The sequence below is a fragment of the Brachionichthys hirsutus genome, chromosome 3, assembly GCF_040956055.1.
Source record: "Brachionichthys hirsutus isolate HB-005 chromosome 3, CSIRO-AGI_Bhir_v1, whole genome shotgun sequence".
In the NCBI taxonomy this organism is placed as follows: domain Eukaryota; kingdom Metazoa; phylum Chordata; class Actinopteri; order Lophiiformes; family Brachionichthyidae; genus Brachionichthys; species Brachionichthys hirsutus.
In genome coordinates this window covers 11,567,263-11,588,052 of record NC_090899.1, presented here as the reverse complement: position 1 = coordinate 11,588,052, position 20,790 = coordinate 11,567,263, and the positions used below count along the sequence as shown (strand labels likewise).

General features: G+C 40.2%; 4 protein-coding genes across 4 annotated transcripts; all 4 read left to right on the top strand.

Moving 5' to 3' along the window:
- Nucleotides 1–5,051: 5,051 nt before the first annotated feature.
- LOC137917708 (zymogen granule membrane protein 16-like) lies at nucleotides 5,052–6,480 on the top strand. Its single transcript, XM_068760432.1, has 6 exons — nucleotides 5,052–5,191; nucleotides 5,293–5,374; nucleotides 5,462–5,588; nucleotides 5,774–5,873; nucleotides 6,028–6,117; nucleotides 6,199–6,480. The coding sequence occupies exons 2-6, from the start codon at nucleotides 5,305–5,307 to the stop codon at nucleotides 6,346–6,348; spliced, it is 537 nt and encodes a 178-aa protein (XP_068616533.1). The 5' UTR covers nucleotides 5,052–5,191; nucleotides 5,293–5,304; the 3' UTR covers nucleotides 6,349–6,480.
- A 2,599-nt stretch (nucleotides 6,481–9,079) lies between these two features.
- On the top strand, nucleotides 9,080–10,442 carry LOC137917716 (zymogen granule membrane protein 16-like). The gene is made up of 6 exons (XM_068760440.1): nucleotides 9,080–9,151; nucleotides 9,253–9,334; nucleotides 9,422–9,548; nucleotides 9,736–9,835; nucleotides 9,990–10,079; nucleotides 10,161–10,442. Exons 2-6 carry the CDS (start codon nucleotides 9,265–9,267, stop codon nucleotides 10,308–10,310), a joined length of 537 nt encoding a protein of 178 aa, XP_068616541.1. The 5' UTR covers nucleotides 9,080–9,151; nucleotides 9,253–9,264; the 3' UTR covers nucleotides 10,311–10,442.
- A 2,591-nt stretch (nucleotides 10,443–13,033) lies between these two features.
- On the top strand, nucleotides 13,034–14,406 carry LOC137917698 (zymogen granule membrane protein 16-like). The gene is made up of 6 exons (XM_068760422.1): nucleotides 13,034–13,115; nucleotides 13,217–13,298; nucleotides 13,386–13,512; nucleotides 13,700–13,799; nucleotides 13,954–14,043; nucleotides 14,125–14,406. The coding sequence occupies exons 2-6, from the start codon at nucleotides 13,229–13,231 to the stop codon at nucleotides 14,272–14,274; spliced, it is 537 nt and encodes a 178-aa protein (XP_068616523.1). The 5' UTR covers nucleotides 13,034–13,115; nucleotides 13,217–13,228; the 3' UTR covers nucleotides 14,275–14,406.
- Nucleotides 14,407–17,654: 3,248 nt separating this feature from the next.
- Nucleotides 17,655–19,059, top strand: LOC137917731 (zymogen granule membrane protein 16-like). Its single transcript, XM_068760455.1, has 6 exons — nucleotides 17,655–17,782; nucleotides 17,884–17,965; nucleotides 18,053–18,179; nucleotides 18,367–18,466; nucleotides 18,624–18,713; nucleotides 18,795–19,059. The coding sequence occupies exons 2-6, from the start codon at nucleotides 17,896–17,898 to the stop codon at nucleotides 18,915–18,917; spliced, it is 510 nt and encodes a 169-aa protein (XP_068616556.1). The 5' UTR covers nucleotides 17,655–17,782; nucleotides 17,884–17,895; the 3' UTR covers nucleotides 18,918–19,059.
- The last annotated feature ends 1,731 nt before the right edge of the window (nucleotides 19,060–20,790 follow it).

Genomic DNA, 20,790 nt, shown 5'->3' with positions numbered 1-20,790 from the left:
CACATGTGATGCGGGATGTGGCAGATGTTACAGTGGCAAGGATTAGTGTGTGTGTGTATCTGTAAGTGTGTGCATTAAAAATATCTTCACCACAGCAGGAAGCCACAGCAGCCAATTACAGCTCAGCATCTGGGCAACACAGGTTTATTAGTGTGTGTGTGTGTGAGTGGGCGAGGGAGTGGAGGTTCAGGGGGAGTTCAGGTTATTTACATTTTAGCATGTAGAGCATGTTTCAATAAATTTGTTCTTCTCTCTCTCTTTCTCTCACTCGCTACATGTGTGTTTGTGTGTGGTGGGGAGGAATGATGGATACAATGTTGGTAGTGGGGGCGGCTCGGTGGCGCAGTGGTAAGCACTGTTGCCTCACAGCGAAATGGTTGCAGGTTCGTCTCCGGCTTGTGGCCATTCTGTGAGGAGTTTGCATGTTCTCCCCGTGTCTGCGTGGGTTCTCTCCGGGTTCTCCGGCTTCCTCCCGCCTCCAAAAACATGCAGCCTAGGCTGATTGGTGACACTAAATTGCCCGTAGGCGTGAGTGTGTGTGTGGCTGGTTGTCTGTCTCTGTGTTGCCCTGCGATGAACTGGCGGCTTGTCCAGGGTGTCCCCTGCCTCTCGCCCATTGACTGCTGGGATTGGCTCCAGCTTGGCCCGCGACCCGATAGCGGAATGAGCGGTTAGAAAATGAAAAATTAAATGTTGATAGTGGAAAGGACATTTGAAGGTTAGAAGGGGTAATTTCCCACAGAGATGTGATGTATGGTACTTTGTCCTTCCATCCCCAATAAAAAAGGTGCAGAGGGAAAGCACAAAATAATCAAGGCCTGCAAGTACATGTTTTTCGTACACTCAAATGACAGAGAGACAGTGACACAGAGCAGGAGGAAGGGAGGGACAGAAAGAAAAGGCAGTGAACAGGAGCAGACAGAACATCATGCAGTTTTTTGTACTGTATAGAGATTGTACTTTGTCATTTCGCACAACTCCTTAAACACACACACAAAAAAACTAATTAATGATAAATGTAAAAATCTAAAACTTTCTGAAGCTGGCCAAGTTCAAAATATTCTTGTACTCAAATAATAAGGAATGTGCTTTGACTTTAGAAAATGAAACATTACGTTTCATTTTTGGTTAATTGAAGCTCATATAGAAACACATTGACAGAGTTGAAGGTTTCAAACACAGACCAATGTCTCTGGGTGGCGGAGGACTGTCCCATATTCAGATAAAAGTCTATTTATTTAGATTTATTTTACTGTATTGCCTACATGCACTAACCAGCACAAAGGGCATATATTCCTACACAGAACAGAGATTATTCAAAAGGATATAATTAGTCTATTTGGTAGCATGTAGCCTATAGGATAAATAATTGAAAATATCCAGTCACATAATACATGGCCCAGGCCAGACATGGGCAAACTAAGGCCCGGGGGCCATATACGGCCCTTTCGGTTTTTTAATCTGGCCTGCCAAACTTGTCCAAATTATATCATTAAATAAAATGTTATTATAATTAAACCTCATTCATTTTCCCTTTTCCTTGTAATGCTGCATGAAAAGGCCAAATCCTTTCATGTAATGTAGTTTACATGTCATTTATTTGAGCTCACACGAGCACTCCATACATCTGCTCCTGGCCCGGCCCCTCTGGCAAATTTTAGAAGCCATTGTGGCCCACAAGTCCCTGGCCCAGGCTAATGACGCCATCACCAAAAATATCTTATTGTGAAGGTATTTTGATTACTTGGACTATTTGTTTGCATCTCTACGCTGCTGCTGTTGCTGTTGTTGTTTATCAGGGTAGAACTTGAAATACTTGCTTCTCTTTCTTTGTGTTTGTTTTTCTTTTACTCTCTTCTGTAGAAACACGTCCATGGAGTACAGACACAGTTAGAGTTACAAATGTAGAGATTCATTCACCCAAGCAGTTATATTATCCATGCTTACATGACAACAGTGACAATTTGTCACAAATAAAGGAGAAATAACACGCCTACTGACGTGTCAGTGACAATCCTCCTGCTGGGTTGAACTTCTTCTTTCACCAGATACTGTGCTGCATCCGCTTATTTTTTTATCCATGTGTAACTACTCCCACCTAGTGGTCGAATCTACTCACTGCTTTTATAGCTGCACTGCAGCTGTTTTTTTTTTTTTTATAATGGGATATAAAATGGTTCTACTCTCTCTTATTGGTCAGAATCGCATCAGTGATATCTCCTCTCTAAATGTTTTTACCCATTTCAAAATAGAACTTAACTTTGCTGCTTCAGTTACATTTTTGTTGTAAACTGTGTCTATGTGCAGACTTTGATGCTCAGGAGGTGTTGTCTGTTGCACTCATTTGCAGAAGTAGATATGTTTGTTTAGTGCAGCACGGTGGCACTGGGGAGTACATGTCTGGGAATGTAACTGAAGAATGTGAAGCAAATACATGTTGCTTACATTTACTGTATGTGGTAACTTGTAACCAGGTCAGCCACACTTGTCGTGAATTTGTTGTGCTTAATTTAAATGTTATTAATATACATATTTCAAAAGGAGTTGGAATAAATACGTGTTTACTTCACCACACTCCTTTTCAGAGGGATGAATTTAAATTCTGCTCAGTTTTGTGAGTTGGAATTGTAGTAGACTGATCCACTTATTTGGTCTGAAGTATGAACAAACCTTTTTGTGTATGTGAGTTCATGCATGTTGTGTGTTTCTTTTTAAAAGTAGCAGAAGTTAAAATAATTCTCAAAATGGCACTTTCAGTCAAAACAAGAAATCATAAATAATGGATCAGCGTATGGGCTTAAAAAATAAAGTAAAGATAAGACCAGACATGTGTTACGGACTGGTGCGAGAGGACCCCAAGAAACAGAGAACGGAGACAGTACAAACGTGACTATAAGCTTTACTGGAATGTTCATCAGCTGAGTCACTATCCCGGAGCTGCGCACGGGTTACAGGGTGGCTGGAGCCCAACGAAAATATCTTGTTAAACAAGAAGACACAGCCAAAAGAACAAACCAAATAAGCAAGCTCAAAATGCAAAACTCTAACAAAGGCAGATCCCAGGGATAAGGAGCGGCAGAAAGACGTTCTGTACGCAGGGACGCGATCCATGAAAAACAGTCCGACTGGGAACAGCGGCCGGAGCAGGGCTTATGAAGGCCGGTCGTAATCAGCCTCAGGTGTGTCCGGGATGAGAGGCAGAAAACAGGTGTGAGTCGTAGGCCAATCAGCCAGTGCAGCCATATACAGTCCACAACAAAAATCTAAGTATATGCAGTACTTCAATTTGTATTAAATGTGCTTGGATTGTGGCATTTCAATGGTAAATTAAGAACAGAGTTCAGAGCAAATAGCAACATTGTAGCTTTGTTAAACATGAACGTCAAGTATGTGTGTGTGTAAAGAAAGCTGGTATGAGATATGAGAAACATAACCTTTATAAAACTCTGACATAGTCAGTGCCTCACCAGCCACAAACCTCTCCGCACGTCACTGGACTCTACTATCCTTTGTTCTCTCTCAAAATACTTCTTGCATTTTCCTGGCACACGACTGGCCTCTGTCAACACCTTGTCATCTCTATCCTTCATCACTCTAACATGCTGAACATCCTTCCCGTGCCTGTTTCTCTGTCTGACGCTGTTTTACTGGTATTGCTACATGTCGATGATTTATGTACGAAGGACTTTCAATGGAAATAAGACCATAGGGGCTTTTTTAAAATGCTCCTCTTATACAGGGTCTTTGACTGTACTTGTACTGTAATACATGCTACTGTTTGACTGTACTGCTCTAACATCCTATCTAATAAATATATTCAACATCATCATCACCAGCCTGTATAGATCCTTCTCTATTGAAAACAATGACTTATTACCTGAAAATAACACTATTCAAAAAAAGAATACAATTGTAGGGTTGTCTGTTTTTAATCAATCTTATCAAATAATATTTTAGCACATGCCTTGCTATTTCCAAGCCTCTACAATTACATGATATAATCAAGAAAAGAAAACAAGGGTGAGGGAGAGGAAATGGAGGAACACAGAATGTGCAGCACAAAGCAACCATCAAAACATTAGAATCACAGTGACCATCACATGTCCACGGGCTTTACCGTAACAGCAGGAATGTTATCAAGCAGGATGAATGGGGCTATTTTTAGAAAGACTGTTATTGTCTCATGAGGAGGCTCTCTCTCTTTCTCTCTCTCCCATTATATTGGGAGTCTGTAAAAATAAATATATTTTGGTCATCTTAGAAATGAGGAAATGTTCTTTTCAATAGCATTACGGTTAGAGGTGTGTTGTTCTGGAACTTCTAAGTAATCATAGAATAACATAGGGTAACGAACGAATAACTCTGAGTCATTTTCACCTCAAGGACAAGTGTCAGTGACCTTTTCCCCATGACAGCTATATATTTTGTCTATCATGACTACCTACTGGTTCCAATTACCTGTAAGCTCCATCAAAATGCTACAAGACGTATCTAACTCTTATTCTGATTTATCTGGTTTCTGATGATATTTTTCAGTCCGTAAAATTGAACCAAATCAAAAATAAAATGTTTTCCGGTTTCACCTCTTTTGCTCTACTCTAAGGTTGTAAACGTCTCCCGTCTGTTGCATGTTGGTTTGGATTCTGGTACGGAGTATTTTCATCTGTCCTCTTTCTGCTGGGTGATGTTTGTTGGTGTGCTGGATTATGACCGTTGGCCTGTTCATCATTTACAGCAGAACACCACAGGAATCAATTTTGCATGCAAAAAAGGGTTTCCATTTGGAGTATATTTACAGTTTTCTACAGAATTTAATGCCACTAAACATCTGCAATTATAGTCTCATTTTCAAAGTTTCCTGAAACTCAAAATTACTGAACTTTTCTTTCTCATGAGTGAACTGTTTACGAGTTTAAATGCAGATGCAAAGACAATTTAAAAATTATATCCACTTCCTTGTTCATCTCTAAATTCCCAGAACCTAAAACCCTGAAGATTTGTTTTAAAACAAACAAATGAAGCAGTAGGTGTGGTATTGCATGACAACAGATGCAAGCCAGCAGGAATGTTATCAGGCCAATCAGGAAGAAAGAAGGTTTGGTGAAATATACAAAGGAAGTTCCTTTGTATATTTGTCTACAGTTCAAGCTTCAAGCTGGTGCAGGACTGTCTGTCTGCAGGTGACTTTGAGGTGAGTTTCTGCTTCTAAAGAGAAAAAAGTCACAGAGCTGTTGATAATTAGGGATAGATGGTGATTGTAATACTGATGAAGTATTTGTTTTCTGATTCTAGTCTTGACTTTGGATGACTTCAAAAAGCAAAATGTTTTCTTACCTGGTCTTCACGATGCTCTTTGCTGGCTGCCTGTCATATCGTAAGAAGCTATATTAAAGATGAAGGCAAGATAATTCTTGGGATGGTATTTCACCATTGTCCTTCCTGTTGTCTTTGTCGTCTCCAGCCAATTTCAATCATTACACCTACTCCGATGCTATTGGGTCTGGGAGCGGCAAATCATTCCAAACAAATGGATATGGAAGGATCACAGGGATCAGGATCTGGGAGCTGTCTAATTCAATAGTCACTGGGTCAGTCTCATCTCATTGTTCAGGAGATTTGTAAAGATTTAGGTTTGTACAAGTGCTGGATTGTTTTCACAGGATTTATTACAATAAACAGTCCTATCATTACTGGTCTCATGTTCGTTGTCTGATCATTCACCATTCGTTGAATGTCCAAAGTTTCTTTGGAGTTTAGTAGTGTTTTCTTCTAGCTTCCAGCTCTGCTTCCATGGCATTTGGGATGAAGTGATAGGCCGCAAAACTCCATTTGAAAATAGACTATTGCTATTTGAAGATGAGTTCATCAATCAGGTCAGGAAAATTAAAAGAAACTAAAATACTCTTTTGAATTGGTATACATGTACAAACATTTCATTACTGTATACAGTAAATCAGTCTGTGTTTAGTGGGACAAAATGCATTTCTCTTTATGAAGCAACTGTTTTAATATTCTCTTTTATTCCAGGTTTCTGGCAAATACTTCTCGACTTGGATCTATCAGCTGAGATTTGGGACCTCACGTGGACGCTTCGTGTTTGCCGGCCAGCCATCAAGGGTATTAATGTTATAACTGTTTGCTGCAAATATCACAACTTATACATATGGTCATATATGGAATTTTGGATTTGTGTTACAGATATCGTTTAACATGTACCCTGATGAGGACCACCAGGAGCTCATTAAGTTGAGTGGCTTTCAATTGTCCGACAGAATTACTGCACTGGCAGCTCATTGGATGATGCCCATCAAGTGTCCAAGCAACAACACCCATGGGGGCATTTTATAAATAACTATTATGCAGTATATACATGCAATAAAAAAAATGAATGAGCTTCAATAAAAAAGCATTGGCACATCTTTAGCATCAAAGCACTGTTTGATTGTTCGTATCCAACATTAAAGGCAATTATATACTTTCCATTGCTGTACATATATTAATGATTGGAGAAATGTTGACAATAAACTTTATTAACTATTATTACATGCACCATATTCTTGTGTTCAAGTTCATTCCTCTTGTCATCATATTCAAATCAAGCAAGATAAAAAGAGAAGCATGCAAAAAGAAACATAAAACATATCAACATAAAAAAAAACATGAAACCAACTTAGTCATAATAATCAATAATAATCAATCCATCGATCAATCAAAGTCTGTGGATGCTGAAACAGGTCAAATGAGTGCAGGAGCATGTCATTTAAGAAGTATATCCAGGTGCAGCGCAAGAAGTGAACGGTAATCCAGGTCAGGGATCCTGGAGTTTTCCAGGCACAAGAGGTGCATCTCTGCCAGATAGCAGGTTGCTAACAGAACTTTAACTCCCACCACACCAGAAAGAGAGGAGAGGGCTGACATTAGATAAAACCTAGAGGAAGGAAAAAAAACTACATTAGAATACATTTCAGGCCTTCCTCCTTTCAGATAAAACAAAACACACGCTGTGGCCTGCATGGCTCCGGAGAACTGAGAATTCAAGAAGGACCAGGACACCATTTGTTTTTGTGGTCAGCATTGAGCAGTGATAATGAACTGATTAGCAGCTTTCAATTTAAAAGGTGGTTTACAAGAAAAGCTTTGGCTGAAAAATTCTTAAACTGTGCTAAGTCTGTTTGTGAATAGTGATCATGTAATGTGACTGAAAGCTGTAGAGAGAACAAACATAATTTTGTTCAAATACATTTTCAGTGCCCTGACATTTCTTTCTACAGATCTGTTCAAAGCCATTATGGAATGAAAGTTTCAACTGGCTGCAGTATTCTTGCACCGAGAACATAATTTCTGTCTGCCAGCCAAACGGCCGAAATGTATTTGAGACAGGATCTATCCTCGGAACTTTGTTCTTCTGTCGATTGGCCGGTAGCCTGGTTTATTACGTCAAGAAAAACCCTTCCAACCTTCAAACCTAACACCAGTCGATGCTTCACACTAACAATGTTTGTTTTCTTTTAATAATTTTAAATTCTTATATGTTGTGGATAATTATTTATGTAGAGTTCTGACTGGCCCGCAATCCTGTCATAGTCAGCTTTTTTAATGAAAGCGTAAAACAGTTTGAAACATGTAAGTTTGTACAAGCCAGCGTTCATCAGAAGCATGTGTGGCTTGTGAACCGGACTTAGTGGGAGCGAGGCTGTTCATCATTTACTTGACTGGAGCCCACAGCATGAGACACCACAGGCTTCCTGGACTTGTCAGGAACCCAACCAGAACCCTCCTGCCCTACTCTCGCTACACTGCCTGCCACGCCCGTCATCAGCCTTTCCACATCACCTGTGCTGCTCTGGACACCTGCTGCTCATCTCCTTATCAGCCCCACTGCAGCTATATTCTGCTCTGTCCTCTGCTCTGCCAGATTGTCAGTGACTTGTTCCTACTCTCCAGCACTCTAACCCTGATTCTGATTCATGTGTCCCTGCCATGCTTGTCTTTTGGATTTTCATCTCCTTGTCTTTTTGCCCGCTCCTGGCCAGCCTGTAAAGATCCTTCGCACCCTCTTTACTGTTTAACCTGGCATACGGGTCATTAGTGATGGTGAGATGAAGCCTCATGAGGCATTGAACCACTCTCAGCCCCAATCAAATAAATACAAACGTTTTATAAGTCCACAGACTTTTCCTTAACAGCAGGAATGTTATCAAGCAGGACGGATGGGGCTATTTTTAGAATGAAGAAAGGTATTTCATCCGACTTTGGTTGTCTCATGAGGAGGAACTGGTTTGGATAGTTACCACAGAATGTAAAATAATTGGTTCTATTTGTTACACACGTAAAGACAGAGGCACAGCCTTTAGTGTAACTGGTGAATCTTTAATTCTGCAAATGCAATAAAAGTATATTAGTAGAGGCGCTATCTGCCTCGCGCCGTCACCTCGCTTCCACTGCGCACTAACTGCGCATGCGTGTGACGTCACCGGATGCGCTGCGGAGTCCGTCGGTGCGCCACTACTGCCACTTTCTGGTGGCGACTGGGATAACACCAGAACGTACTGTTCAGTCAGTCTGCATGGACAATGACAGAGAAAACCAATAAAATAAAAATATTGGGGGGTGCCTTTTCTAACTGAAATAGTCGTGGGTGCCACATATTTGTTTTTAGATTTACAGGTGACACTACAGATTTTGGTGCTTACTTACTTATTTAGAGTGATCTGCCGGACAAAAATATTGCATGCAAAAAAGGATTTCCATTTGGAATATATTTACAGTTTTCTACAGAATTTAATGCCATGAAACATCTGGAATAATAGTCTAATTTGTAAAGTTTCCTGAAACTCAACATTACTGAACTTTCTCATGAGAGAACTGTTTACGAGTTTAAATGTAGATGCAAAGACAATTTCAAAATTATATCCACTTCCTTGTTCATCTCTATATTCCCAGAACCTGAAACCCAGAAGAAAAGAAAAAATGAAACAAATGACGCAGTAGGTGTGGTATTGCATGACAACAGATGCAAGCCAGCAGGAATGTTAGCAGGCAAATCAGGAAGAAAGAAGGTTTGATGAAATATATAAAGGCAGCAGTTCAACCTGTCTACAGTTCAAGCTTCAAGCTGGTGCAGGACTGTCTGTCTGCAGGTGACTTTGAGGTGAGTTTCTGCTTCTAAAGAGAAAAAAGTCACAGAGCTGTTGATAATTAGGGATAGATGGTGATTGTAATACTGATGAAGTATTTGTTTTCTGATTCTAGTCTTGACTTTGGATGACTTCAAAAAGCAAAATGTTTTCTTACCTGGTCTTCACGATGCTCTTTGCTGGCTGCCTGTCATATCGTAAGAAGCTATATTAAAGATGAAGGCAAGATAATTCTTGGGATGGTATTTCACCATTGTCCTTCCTGTTGTCTTTGTCGTCTCCAGCCAATTTCAATCATTACACCTACTCCGATGCTATTGGGTCTGGGAGCGGCAAATCATTCCAAACAAATGGATATGGAAGGATCACAGGGATCAGGATCTGGGAGCTGTCTCATTCAATAGTCACTGGGTCAGTCTCATCTCATTGTTCAGGAGATTTGTAAAGATTTAGGTTTGTACAAGTGCTGGATTGTTTTCACAGGATTTATTACAATAAACAGTCCTATCATTACTGGTCTCATGTTTGTTGTCTGATCATTCACCATTCGTTGAATGTCCAAAGTTTCTTTGGAGTTTAGGAATGTGTTTTCTTCTAGCTTCCAGCTCTGCTTCCATGGCATTTGGGATGAAGTGATAGGCCGCAAAACTTCAATTGAAAATAGACTATTGCTATTTGAAGATGAGTTCATCAATCAGGTCAGGAAAATTAAAAGAAACTAAAATACTCTTTTGAATTGGTATACATGTACAAACATTTCATTACTGTATACAGTAAATCAGTCTGTGTTTAGTGGGACAAAATGCATTTCTCTTTATGAAGCAACTGTTTTAATATTCTCTTTTATTCCAGGTTTCTGGCAAATACTTCTCGACTTGGATCTATCAGCTGAGATTTGGGACCTCACGTGGACGCTTCCTGTTTGCCGGCCAGCCATTGAAGGTCTTAATGTTATAACTGTTTGCTGCAAATATCACAACTTATACATATGGTCATATATGGAATTTTGGATTTGTGTTACAGATATCGTTTAACATGTACCCTGATGAGGACCACCAAGAGCTCATTAAGTTGAGTGGCTTTCAATCGTCCGACAGAATTACTGCACTGGCAGCTCACTGGATGGCGCCCATCAAGTGTCCAAGCAACAACACCCATGGGGGCATTTTATAAATAACTATTATGCAGTATATACATGCAATAAAAAAAATGAATGAGCTTCAATAAAAAAGCATTGGCACATCTTTAGCATCAAAGCACTGTTTGATTGTTCGTATCCAACATTAAAGGCAATTATATACTTTCCATTGCTGTACATATATTAATGATTGGAGAAATGTTGACAATAAACTTTATTAACTATTATTACATGCACCATATTCTTGTGTTCAAGTTCATTCTTCTTGTCATCATATTCAAATCAAGCAAGATAAAAAGAGAAGCATGCAAAAAGAAACATAAAACATATCAACATAAAAAAAAACATGAAACCAACTTAGTCATAATAATCAATAATAATCAATCCATCGATCAATCAAAGTCTGTGGATGCTGAAACAGGTCAAATGAGTGCAGGAGCATGTCATTTAAGAAGTATATCCAGGTGCAGCGCAAGAAGTGAACAGTAATCCAGGTCAGGGATCCTGGAGTTTTCCAGGCACAAGAGGTGCATCTCTGCCAGATAGCAGGTTGCTAACAGAACTTTAACTCCCACCACACCAGAAAGAGAGGAGAGGGCTGACATTAGATAAAACCTAGAGGAAGGAAAAAAAACTACATTAGAATACATTTCAGGCCTTCCTCCTTTCAGATAAAACAAAACACACGCTGTGGCCTGCATGGCTCCGGAGAACTGAGAATTCAAGAAGGACCAGGACACCATTTGTTTTTGTGGTCAGCATTGAGCAGTGATAATGAACTGATTAGCAGCTTTCAATTTAAAAGGTGGTTTACAAGAAAAGCTTTGGCTGAAAAATTCTTAAACTGTGCTAAGTCTGTTTGTGAATAGTGATCATGTAATGTGACTGAAAGCTGTAGAGAGAACAAACATAATTTTGTTCAAATACATTTTCAGTGCCCTGACATTTCTTTCTACAGATCTGTTCAAAGCCATTATGGAATGAAAGTTTCAACTGGCTGCAGTATTCTTGCACCGAGAACATAATTTCTGTCTGCCAGCCAAACGGCCGAAATGTATTTGAGACAGGATCTATCCTCGGAACTTTGTTCTTCTGTCGATTGGCCGGTAGCCTGGTTTATTACGTCAAGAAAAACCCTTCCAACCTTCAAACCTAACACCAGTCGATGCTTCACACTAACAATGTTTGTTTTCTTTTAATAATTTTAAATTCTTATATGTTGTGGATAATTATTTATGTAGAGTTCTGACTGGCCCGCAATCCTGTCATAGTCAGCTTTTTTAATGAAAGCGTAAAACAGTTTGAAACATGTAAGTTTGTACAAGCCAGCGTTCATCAGAAGCATGTGTGGCTTGTGAACCGGACTTAGTGGGAGCGAGGCTCTGTTCATCATTTACTTGACTGGAGCCCACAGCATGAGACACCACAGGCTTCCTGGACTTGTCAGGAACCCAACCAGAACCCTCCTGCCCTACTCTCGCTACACTGCCTGCCACGCCCGTCATCAGCCTTTCCACATCACCTGTGCTGCTCTGGACACCTGCTGCTCATCTCCTTATCAGCCCCACTGCAGCTATATTCTGCTCTGTCCTCTGCTCTGCCAGATTGTCAGTGACTTGTTCCTACTCTCCAGCACTCTAACCCTGATTCTGATTCATGTGTCCCTGCCATGCTTGTCTTTTGGATTTTCATCTCCTTGTCTTTTTGCCCGCTCCTGGCCAGCCTGTAAAGATCCTTCGCACCCTCTTTACTGTTTAACCTGGCATACGGGTCATTAGTGATGGTGAGATGAAGCCTCATGAGGCACTGAACCACTCTCAGCCCCAATCAAATAAATACAAACGTTTTATAAGTCCACAGACTTTTCCGTAACAGCAGGAATGTTATCAAGCAGGATGGATGGGGCTGTTTTTAGAATGAAGAAACGTATTTCATCCGACTTTGGTTGTCTCATGAGGAGGAACTGGTTTGGATAGTTACCACAGAATGTAAAATAATTGGTTCTATTTGTTACACACGTAAAGACAGAGGCACAGCCTTTAGTGTAACTGGTGAATCTTTAATTCTGCAAATGCAATAAAAGTATATTAGTAGAGGCGCTATCTGCCTCGCGCCGTCACCTCGCTTCCACTGCGCACTAACTGCGCATGCGTGTGACGTCACCGGATGCGCTGCGGAGTCCGTCGGTGCGCCACTACTGCCACTTACTGGTGGCGACTGGGATAACACCAGAACGTACTGTTCAGTCAGTCTGCATGGACAATGACAGAGAAAACCAATAAAATAAAAATATTGGGGGGTGCCTTTTCTAACTGAAATAGTCGTGGGTGCCACATATTTGTTTTTAGATTTACAGGTGACACTACAGATTTTGGTGCTTACTTACTTATTTAGAGTGATCTGCCGGACAAAAATATTGCATGCAAAAAAGGATTTCCATTTGGAATATATTTACAGTTTTCTACAGAATTTAATGCCATGAAACATCTGGAATAATAGTCTAATTTGTAAAGTTTCCTGAAACTCAACATTACTGAACTTTCTCATGAGAGAACTGTTTACGAGTTTAAATGTAGATGCAAAGACAATTTCAAAATTATATCCACTTCCTTGTTCATCTCTATATTCCCAGAACCTGAAACCCAGAAGAAAAGAAAAAATGAAACAAATGACGCAGTAGGTGTGGTATTGCATGACAACAGATGCAAGCCAGCAGGAATGTTAGCAGGCAAATCAGGAAGAAAGAAGGTTTGATGAAATATATAAAGGCAGCAGTTCAACCTGTCTACAGTTCAAGCTTCAAGCTGGTGCAGGACTGTCTGTCTGCAGGTGACTTTGAGGTGAGTTTCTGCTTCTAAAGAGAAAAAAGTCACAGAGCTGTTGATAATTAGGGATAGATGGTGATTGTAATACTGATGAAGTATTTGTTTTCTGATTCTAGTCTTGACTTTGGATGACTTCAAAAAGCAAAATGTTTTCTTACCTGGTCTTCACGATGCTCTTTGCTGGCTGCCTGTCATATCGTAAGAAGCTATATTAAAGATGAAGGCAAGATAATTCTTGGGATGGTATTTCACCATTGTCCTTCCTGTTGTCTTTGTCGTCTCCAGCCAATTTCAATCATTACACCTACTCCGATGCTATTGGGTCTGGGAGCGGCAAATCATTCCAAACAAATGGATATGGAAGGATCACAGGGATCAGGATCTGGGAGCTGTCTCATTCAATCGTCACTGGGTCAGTCTCATCTCATTGTTCAGGAGATTTGTAAAGATTTAGGTTTGTACAAGTGCTGGATTGTTTTCACAGGATTTATTACAATAAACAGTCCTATCATTACTGGTCTCATGTTTGTTGTCTGATCATTCACCATTCGTTGAATGTCCAAAGTTTCTTTGGAGTTTAGGAATGTGTTTTCTTCTAGCTTCCAGCTCTGCTTCCATGGCATTTGGGATGAAGTGATAGGCCGCAAAACTTCAATTGAAAATACACTATTGCTATTTGAAGATGAGTTCATCAATCAGGTCAGGAAAATTAAAAGAAACTAAAATACTCTTTTGAATTGGTATACATGTACAAACATTTCATTACTGTATACAGTAAATCAGTCTGTGTTTAGTGGGACAAAATGCATTTCTCTTTATGAAGCAACTGTTTTAATATTCTCTTTTATTCCAGGTTTCTGGCAAATACTTCTCGACTTGGATCTATCAGCTGAGATTTGGGACCTCACGTGGACGCTTCCTGTTTGCCGGCCAGCCATTGAAGGTCTTAATGTTATAACTGTTTGCTGCAAATATCACAACTTATACATATGGTCATATATGGAATTTTGGATTTGTGTTACAGATATCGTTTAACATGTACCCTGATGAGGACCACCAAGAGCTCATTAAGTTGAGTGGCTTTCAATCGTCCGACAGAATTACTGCACTGGCAGCTCACTGGATGGTGCCCATCAAGTGTCCAAGCAACAACACCCATGGGGGCATTTTATAAATAACTATTATGCAGTATATACATGCAATAAAAAAAATGAATGAGCTTCAATAAAAAAGCATTGGCACATCTTTAGCATCAAAGCACTGTTTGATTGTTCGTATCCAACATTAAAGGCAATTATATACTTTCCATTGCTGTACATATATTAATGATTGGAGAAATGTTGACAATAAACTTTATTAACTATTATTACATGCACCATATTCTTGTGTTCAAGTTCATTCTTCTTGTCATCATATTCAAATCAAGCAAGATAAAAAGAGAAGCATGCAAAAAGAAACATAAAACATATCAACATAAAAAAAAACATGAAACCAACTTAGTCATAATAATCAATAATAATCAATCCATCGATCAATCAAAGTCTGTGGATGCTGAAACAGGTCAAATGAGTGCAGGAGCATGTCATTTAAGAAGTATATCCAGGTGCAGCGCAAGAAGTGAACGGTAATCCAGGTCAGGGATCCTGGAGTTTTCCAGGCACAAGAGGTGCATCTCTGCCAGATAGCAGGTTGCTAACAGAACTTTAACTCCCACCACACCAGAAAGAGAGGAGAGGGCTGACATTAGATAAAACCTAGAGGAAGGAAAAAAAACTACATTAGAATACATTTCAGGCCTTCCTCCTTTCAGATAAAACAAAACACACGCTGTGGCCTGCATGGCTCCGGAGAACTGAGAATTCAAAAAGGACCAGGACACCATTTGTTTTTGTGGTCAGCATTGAGCAGTGATAATGAACTGATTAGCAGCTTTCAATTTAAAAGGTGGTTTACAAGAAAAGCTTTGGCTGAAAAATTCTTAAACTGTGCTAAGTCTGTTTGTGAATAGTGATCATGTAATGTGACTGGAAGCTGTAGAGAGAACAAACATAATTTTGTTCAAATACATTTTCAGTGCCCTGACATTTCTTTCTACAGATCTGTTCAAAGCCATTATGGAATGAAAGTTTCAACTGGCTGCAGTATTCTTGCACCGAGAACATAATTTCTGTCTGCCAGCCAAACGGCCGAAATGTATTTGAGACAGGATCTATCCTCGGAACTTTGTTCTTCTGTCGATTGGCCGGTAGCCTGGTTTATTACGTCAAGAAGAACCCTTCCAACCTTCGAACCTAACACCAGTTGATGCTTCACACTAACAATGTTTGTTTTCTTTTAATAATTTTAAATTCTTATATGTTGTGGATAATTATTTATGTAGAGTTCTGACTGGCCCGCAATCCTGTCATAGTCAGCTTTTTTAATGAAAGCGTAAAACAGTTTGAAACATGTAAGTTTGTACAAGCCAGCGTTCATCAGAAGCATGTGTGGCTTGTGAACCGGACTGAGTGGGAGCGAGGCTCTGTTCATCATTTACTTGACTGGAGCCCACAGCATGAGACACCACAGGCTTCCTGGACTTGTCAGGAACCCAACCAGAACCCTCCTGCTCTACTCTCGCTACACTGCCTGCCACGCCCGTCATCAGCCTTTCCACATCACCTGTGCTGCTCTGGACACCTGCTGCTCATCTCCTCATCAGCCCCACTGCAGCTATATTCTGCTCTGTCCTCTGCTCTGCCAGATTGTCAGTGACTTGTTCCTACTCTCCAGCACTCTAACCCTGATTCTGATTCATGTGTCCCTGCCATGCTTGTCTTTTGGATTTTCATCTCCTTGTCTTTTTGCCCGCTCCTGGCCAGCCTGTAAAGATCCTTCGCACCCTCTTTACTGTTTAACCTGGCATACGGGTCATTAGTGATGGTGAGATGAAGCCTCATGAGGCACTGAACCACTCTCAGCCCCAATCAAATGAATACAAACGTTTTATAAGTCCACAGACTTTTCCGTAACAGCAGGAATGTTATCAAGCAGGATGGATGGGGCTGTTTTTAGAATGAAGAAACGTATTTCATCCGACTTTGGTTGTCTCATGAGGAGGAACTGGTTTGGATAGTTACCACAGAATGTAAAATAATTGGTTCTATTTGTTACACACGTAAAGACAGAGGCACAGCCTTTAGTGTAACTGGTGAATCTTTAATTCTGCAAATGCAATAAAAGTATATTAGTAGAGGCGCTATCTGCCTCGCGCCGTCACCTCGCTTCCACTGCGCACTAACTGCGCATGCGTGTGACGTCACCGGATGCGCTGCGGAGTCCGTCGGTGCGCCACTACTGCCACTTACTGGTGGCGACTGGGATAACACCAGAACGTACTGTTCAGTCAGTCTGCATGCACAATGACAGAGAAAACCAATAAAATAAAAATATTGGGGGGTGCCTTTTCTAACTGAAATAGTCGTGGGTGCCACATATTTGTTTTTAGATTTACAGGTGACACTACAGATTTTGGTGCTTACTTACTTATTTAGAGTGATCCCAATCCAGCCCACAGATCGGTGGGTTTAACTCAATAATCACAGAATTTTATTGTAAAACAAAAACCCCCAGAACAAAACTAAGGTCGGTATAACAATCACAACAACAAAGAAGCATTGAAGCAGGAATTTCCAACACCACAATTAAATCTGTTGCAATACTTACCGGTAATCCATTGGAAAAGCACAACCTGTTACACCACCCATGTCCTATATCATAATGACAAGGCAAGAAAAAATGAAGTTAAAAAAAAATGTGTTTTTAAAAACTACAATGTCACCATCTAAATGAACACACATTGGGCATAGTCCAGTATTTACTGAAAATAAATCACCTCTAGAAGGTTATATCTGGGAAGAAAATGGATCACACATCACAAGAAATGTGAGCACTCCAACAACTCATCGATGCGTACATCATTCAGAAACATCAATATTTACAGTGATGTAAATCAAGTCAGGAGCCACTCTAATGAACCTGAATCCACCCCATATTTGAATAAAGAAATTGAAAGAAAGCCTCAATGTCCAAACTGTCTGGAATAAAATCTTCAACATGTCAGGGAATAACAACATGAGGGCAAAACAGCATAAGATCATTCACAGAACACTGATCACACAGCATAGTCGGGATGAACTTCATCAGACCTGCCTGTACAACTGAAGGTACCTCCACGCATTCTGACTCTGCAACACACGACTGCCGGACAAAAATATTGCATGCAAAAAAGGATTTCCATTTGGAATATATTTACAGTTTTCTACAGAATTTAATGCCATGAAACATCTGGAATAATAGTCTAATTTGTAAAGTTTCCTGAAACTCAACATTACTGAACTTTCTCATGAGTGAAATGTTTACGAGTTTAAATGTAGATGCAAAGACAATTTCAAAATTATATCCACTTCCTTGTTCATCTCTATATTCCCAGAACCTGAAACCCAGAAGAAAAGAAAAAATGAAACAAATGACGCAGTAGGTGTGGTATTGCATGACAATAGATGCAAGCCAGCAGGAATGTTATCAGGCAAATCAGGAAGAAAGAAGGTTTGGTGAATATACAAAGGAAGTTCCTTTGTATATTTGTCAACAGTTCAAGCTTCAAGCTGGTGCAGGACTGTCTGTCTGCAGGTGACTTTGAGGTGAGTTTCTGCTTCTAATGAGAAAAAAGTCACAGAGCTGTTGATAATTAGGGATAGATGGTGATTGTAATACTGATGAAGTATTTGTTTTCTAATTCTAGTCTTGACTTTGGATGACTTCAAAAAGCAAAATGTTTTCTTACCTGGTCTTCACGATGCTCTTTGCTGGCTGCCTGTCATATCGTAAGAAGCTATATTAAAGATGAAGGCAAGATAATTCTTGGGATGGTATTTCACCATTGTCCTTCCTGTTGTCTTTGTCGTCTCCAGCCAATTTCAGTCATTCCTCCTTCACCGGACCTGTTGGGTCTGGGGGCGGCGAGTCATTCGCAACAAATGGATATGGAAGGATCACAGGGATCAGGATCTGGGAGCTGTCTCATTCAATAATCACTGGGTCAGTCTCATCTCATTGTTCAGGAGATTTGTAAAGATTTAGGTTTGTACAAGTGCTGGATTGTTTTCACAGGATTTATTACAATAAACAGTCCTATCATTACTGGTCTCATGTTTGTTGTCTGATCATTCACCATTCGTTGAATGTCCAAAGTTTCTTTGGAGTTTAGTAATGTGTTTTCTTCTAGCTTCCAGCTCTGCTTCCATGGCATTTGGGATGAAGTGATAGGCCGCAAAACTTCAATTGAAAATAGAATAATTCTATTTGAAGATGAGGTCATCACACAGGTCAGGAAAATTAAAAGAAACTAAAATACTCTTCTTTTGAATTGGTATACATGTACAAACATTTCATTACTGTATACAGTAAATCAGTCTGTGTTTAGTGGGACAAAATGCATTTCTCTTTATGAAGCAACTGTTTAAATATTCTCTTATATTCCAGGTTTCTGGCAAACACTCCACGCGATATATCAAACAGATTATAATTGGAACCTCACTTGGGCGCTATATGTTTGCCGGCCAGCCATTTAAGGTATTAATGTTATAACTGCTTGTTGCAAATATCACAACTTATACATATGGTCATATATGAAATTTTGGATTTGTGTTACAGAGAGCGTTTAACATGTACCCTGATGAGGACCACGAGGAGCTCATTAAGTTGAGTGGCTTTCATGACTACTATGGAATTACTGCACTGGCAGCTCACTGGGCAACGCCCATCAACTTTGCATGAGCTTTGATAGAAAAGTAGTTGCACATCTTCAGCAACAAAGCACGTCTTCAGAAACATCAAATGCAATTATATACTTTTCATTGCTGTATATATTAAATATTGGAGAAGTGTTTACAATAAATGTTATTAAATATTATTTAATGCAGAATATTGTTGTATTCAACTTCATTCCTCTTCCTCATATTACTGAAATCACGCAAGATAAAGAGACAGTGGTGAGACCAGCCATGATTGACGGCTTAGAGACGGTGGCTCTGAGGAAAAAACAGGAGGCGGAGCTAGAAGTGGCGGAGATGAAGATGCTGAGGTTCTCCTTGGGAGTGACCAGATTGGATAGCATAAGAAATGAGACAATAAGAGGGACAGTGAAGATTAGACGTTTTGGAGACAAGGTCAGGGAGGCCAGACTTCGATGGTTTGGACATGTCCAGAGGAGAGACAGGGACTATACCATCCATCTATCTTCTAACCGCTTATCCGGGGTCGGGTTGCGGGGGCAGCAGCCCAAGCAGGGAAGCCCAGACGTCCCTCTCCCCGGCCATTTCTTCCAACTCTTCCGGGGGAATCCCGTGGCATTCCCAGGCCAGCCGAGAGACATAGTCCTGAAACAGGTGAAATGAGTGCAGGAACATGTCATTTAAGAAGTATACCCAGTTGCAGGAACTGTGGTACTGCATGAGGAAGTCTGGGTAAGTCAGAGGAGTTCAGAGCATGTATGACAGTTGTACGACAGCAGTGAAATGTGCAGTAGAAGTGACGGGGGAGTTTAGTGTAGAGGTGGGATTGCACGAGGGATCAGTTCTGAGCCAATTTTTGTTTGCCATGGTGATGGATAGACTAAAGAGGTCAGCCAGACCTGTATTTTTGCTACACATAGCTTGGAGAAAACTTTTAAAAACAGATTTTTTTGCACTGATCACATCCTCTGAAAATGCACCAAACTCATCACAGAACCAGTTGGTTGAAAGCTTCAAGTTTCATTTGAAGGTAATTGATGCGCGTTCCTCACATTTTCAGGCCATACCTCATTTCACCAGTAGATGTCCTCATTTACAAGGCATCCAGCCAGATTGATTCATTGAGTGGCTGCATGAGTATAACTGGAGAGATGCATGTAGCTGCTGCTTTCAGTGAAAGTAACATAAAGAGTCACAAGCTCAACACCAACATGTGGTATTCCCCAGTTAACCTGGGGTCTCAAGAGCCTTGATCAGTTGTCCAGCCCCTGAAGCTCAATACATTTGTTCACAGAGTCACAGGTTTTCCTTGTGGACAATTGATTTGCCTTCATAGACCTTCAGATTCCTATCTGGGAAGGTCATAAACTGTTCCTAAAATCTGCCTGAAAGGACAAGATCTTCAGATTCATTGTCCTCAACTTTGAGATCTTGCAGACCTATTTCCCCCACAAGTGTAAAGACACTGGAGGGACTAAGAGCTTTGAACTCTTGCACTTTTTAAAAGAAGCGATCTGTCTGGTGAATTGGAATCACACTTAAAGATACAGTGTGTATGATTTACTGGTACGAATCATAAATGCAAAACAGCATTGTGTCTTCATTGTGTATCATTAAAAACATATTTAAGTAATTATAAAGCAACTGGCCTAAAGTCATTGCTGTATCAGTCATGTCCAACTTTCTCTCAAATTGCACATAATCTTAACGCAAGATAAGATTCAAGGCAGAGAGGGGTTGTGCTCTCTCGCTCATTCCCCATTCAGGGTGTAAAGTTAATTAACCTTTGGTGTTCTTCAGATCTCTCAAATAGCTGCCTTTTCACACATCCAAAAGGGAAAAAACTGATATTGGAGCTGATTTGAACATCACTTGTTTATATGCACACAAGTTTATCTGCCCCTCACCACACCTGA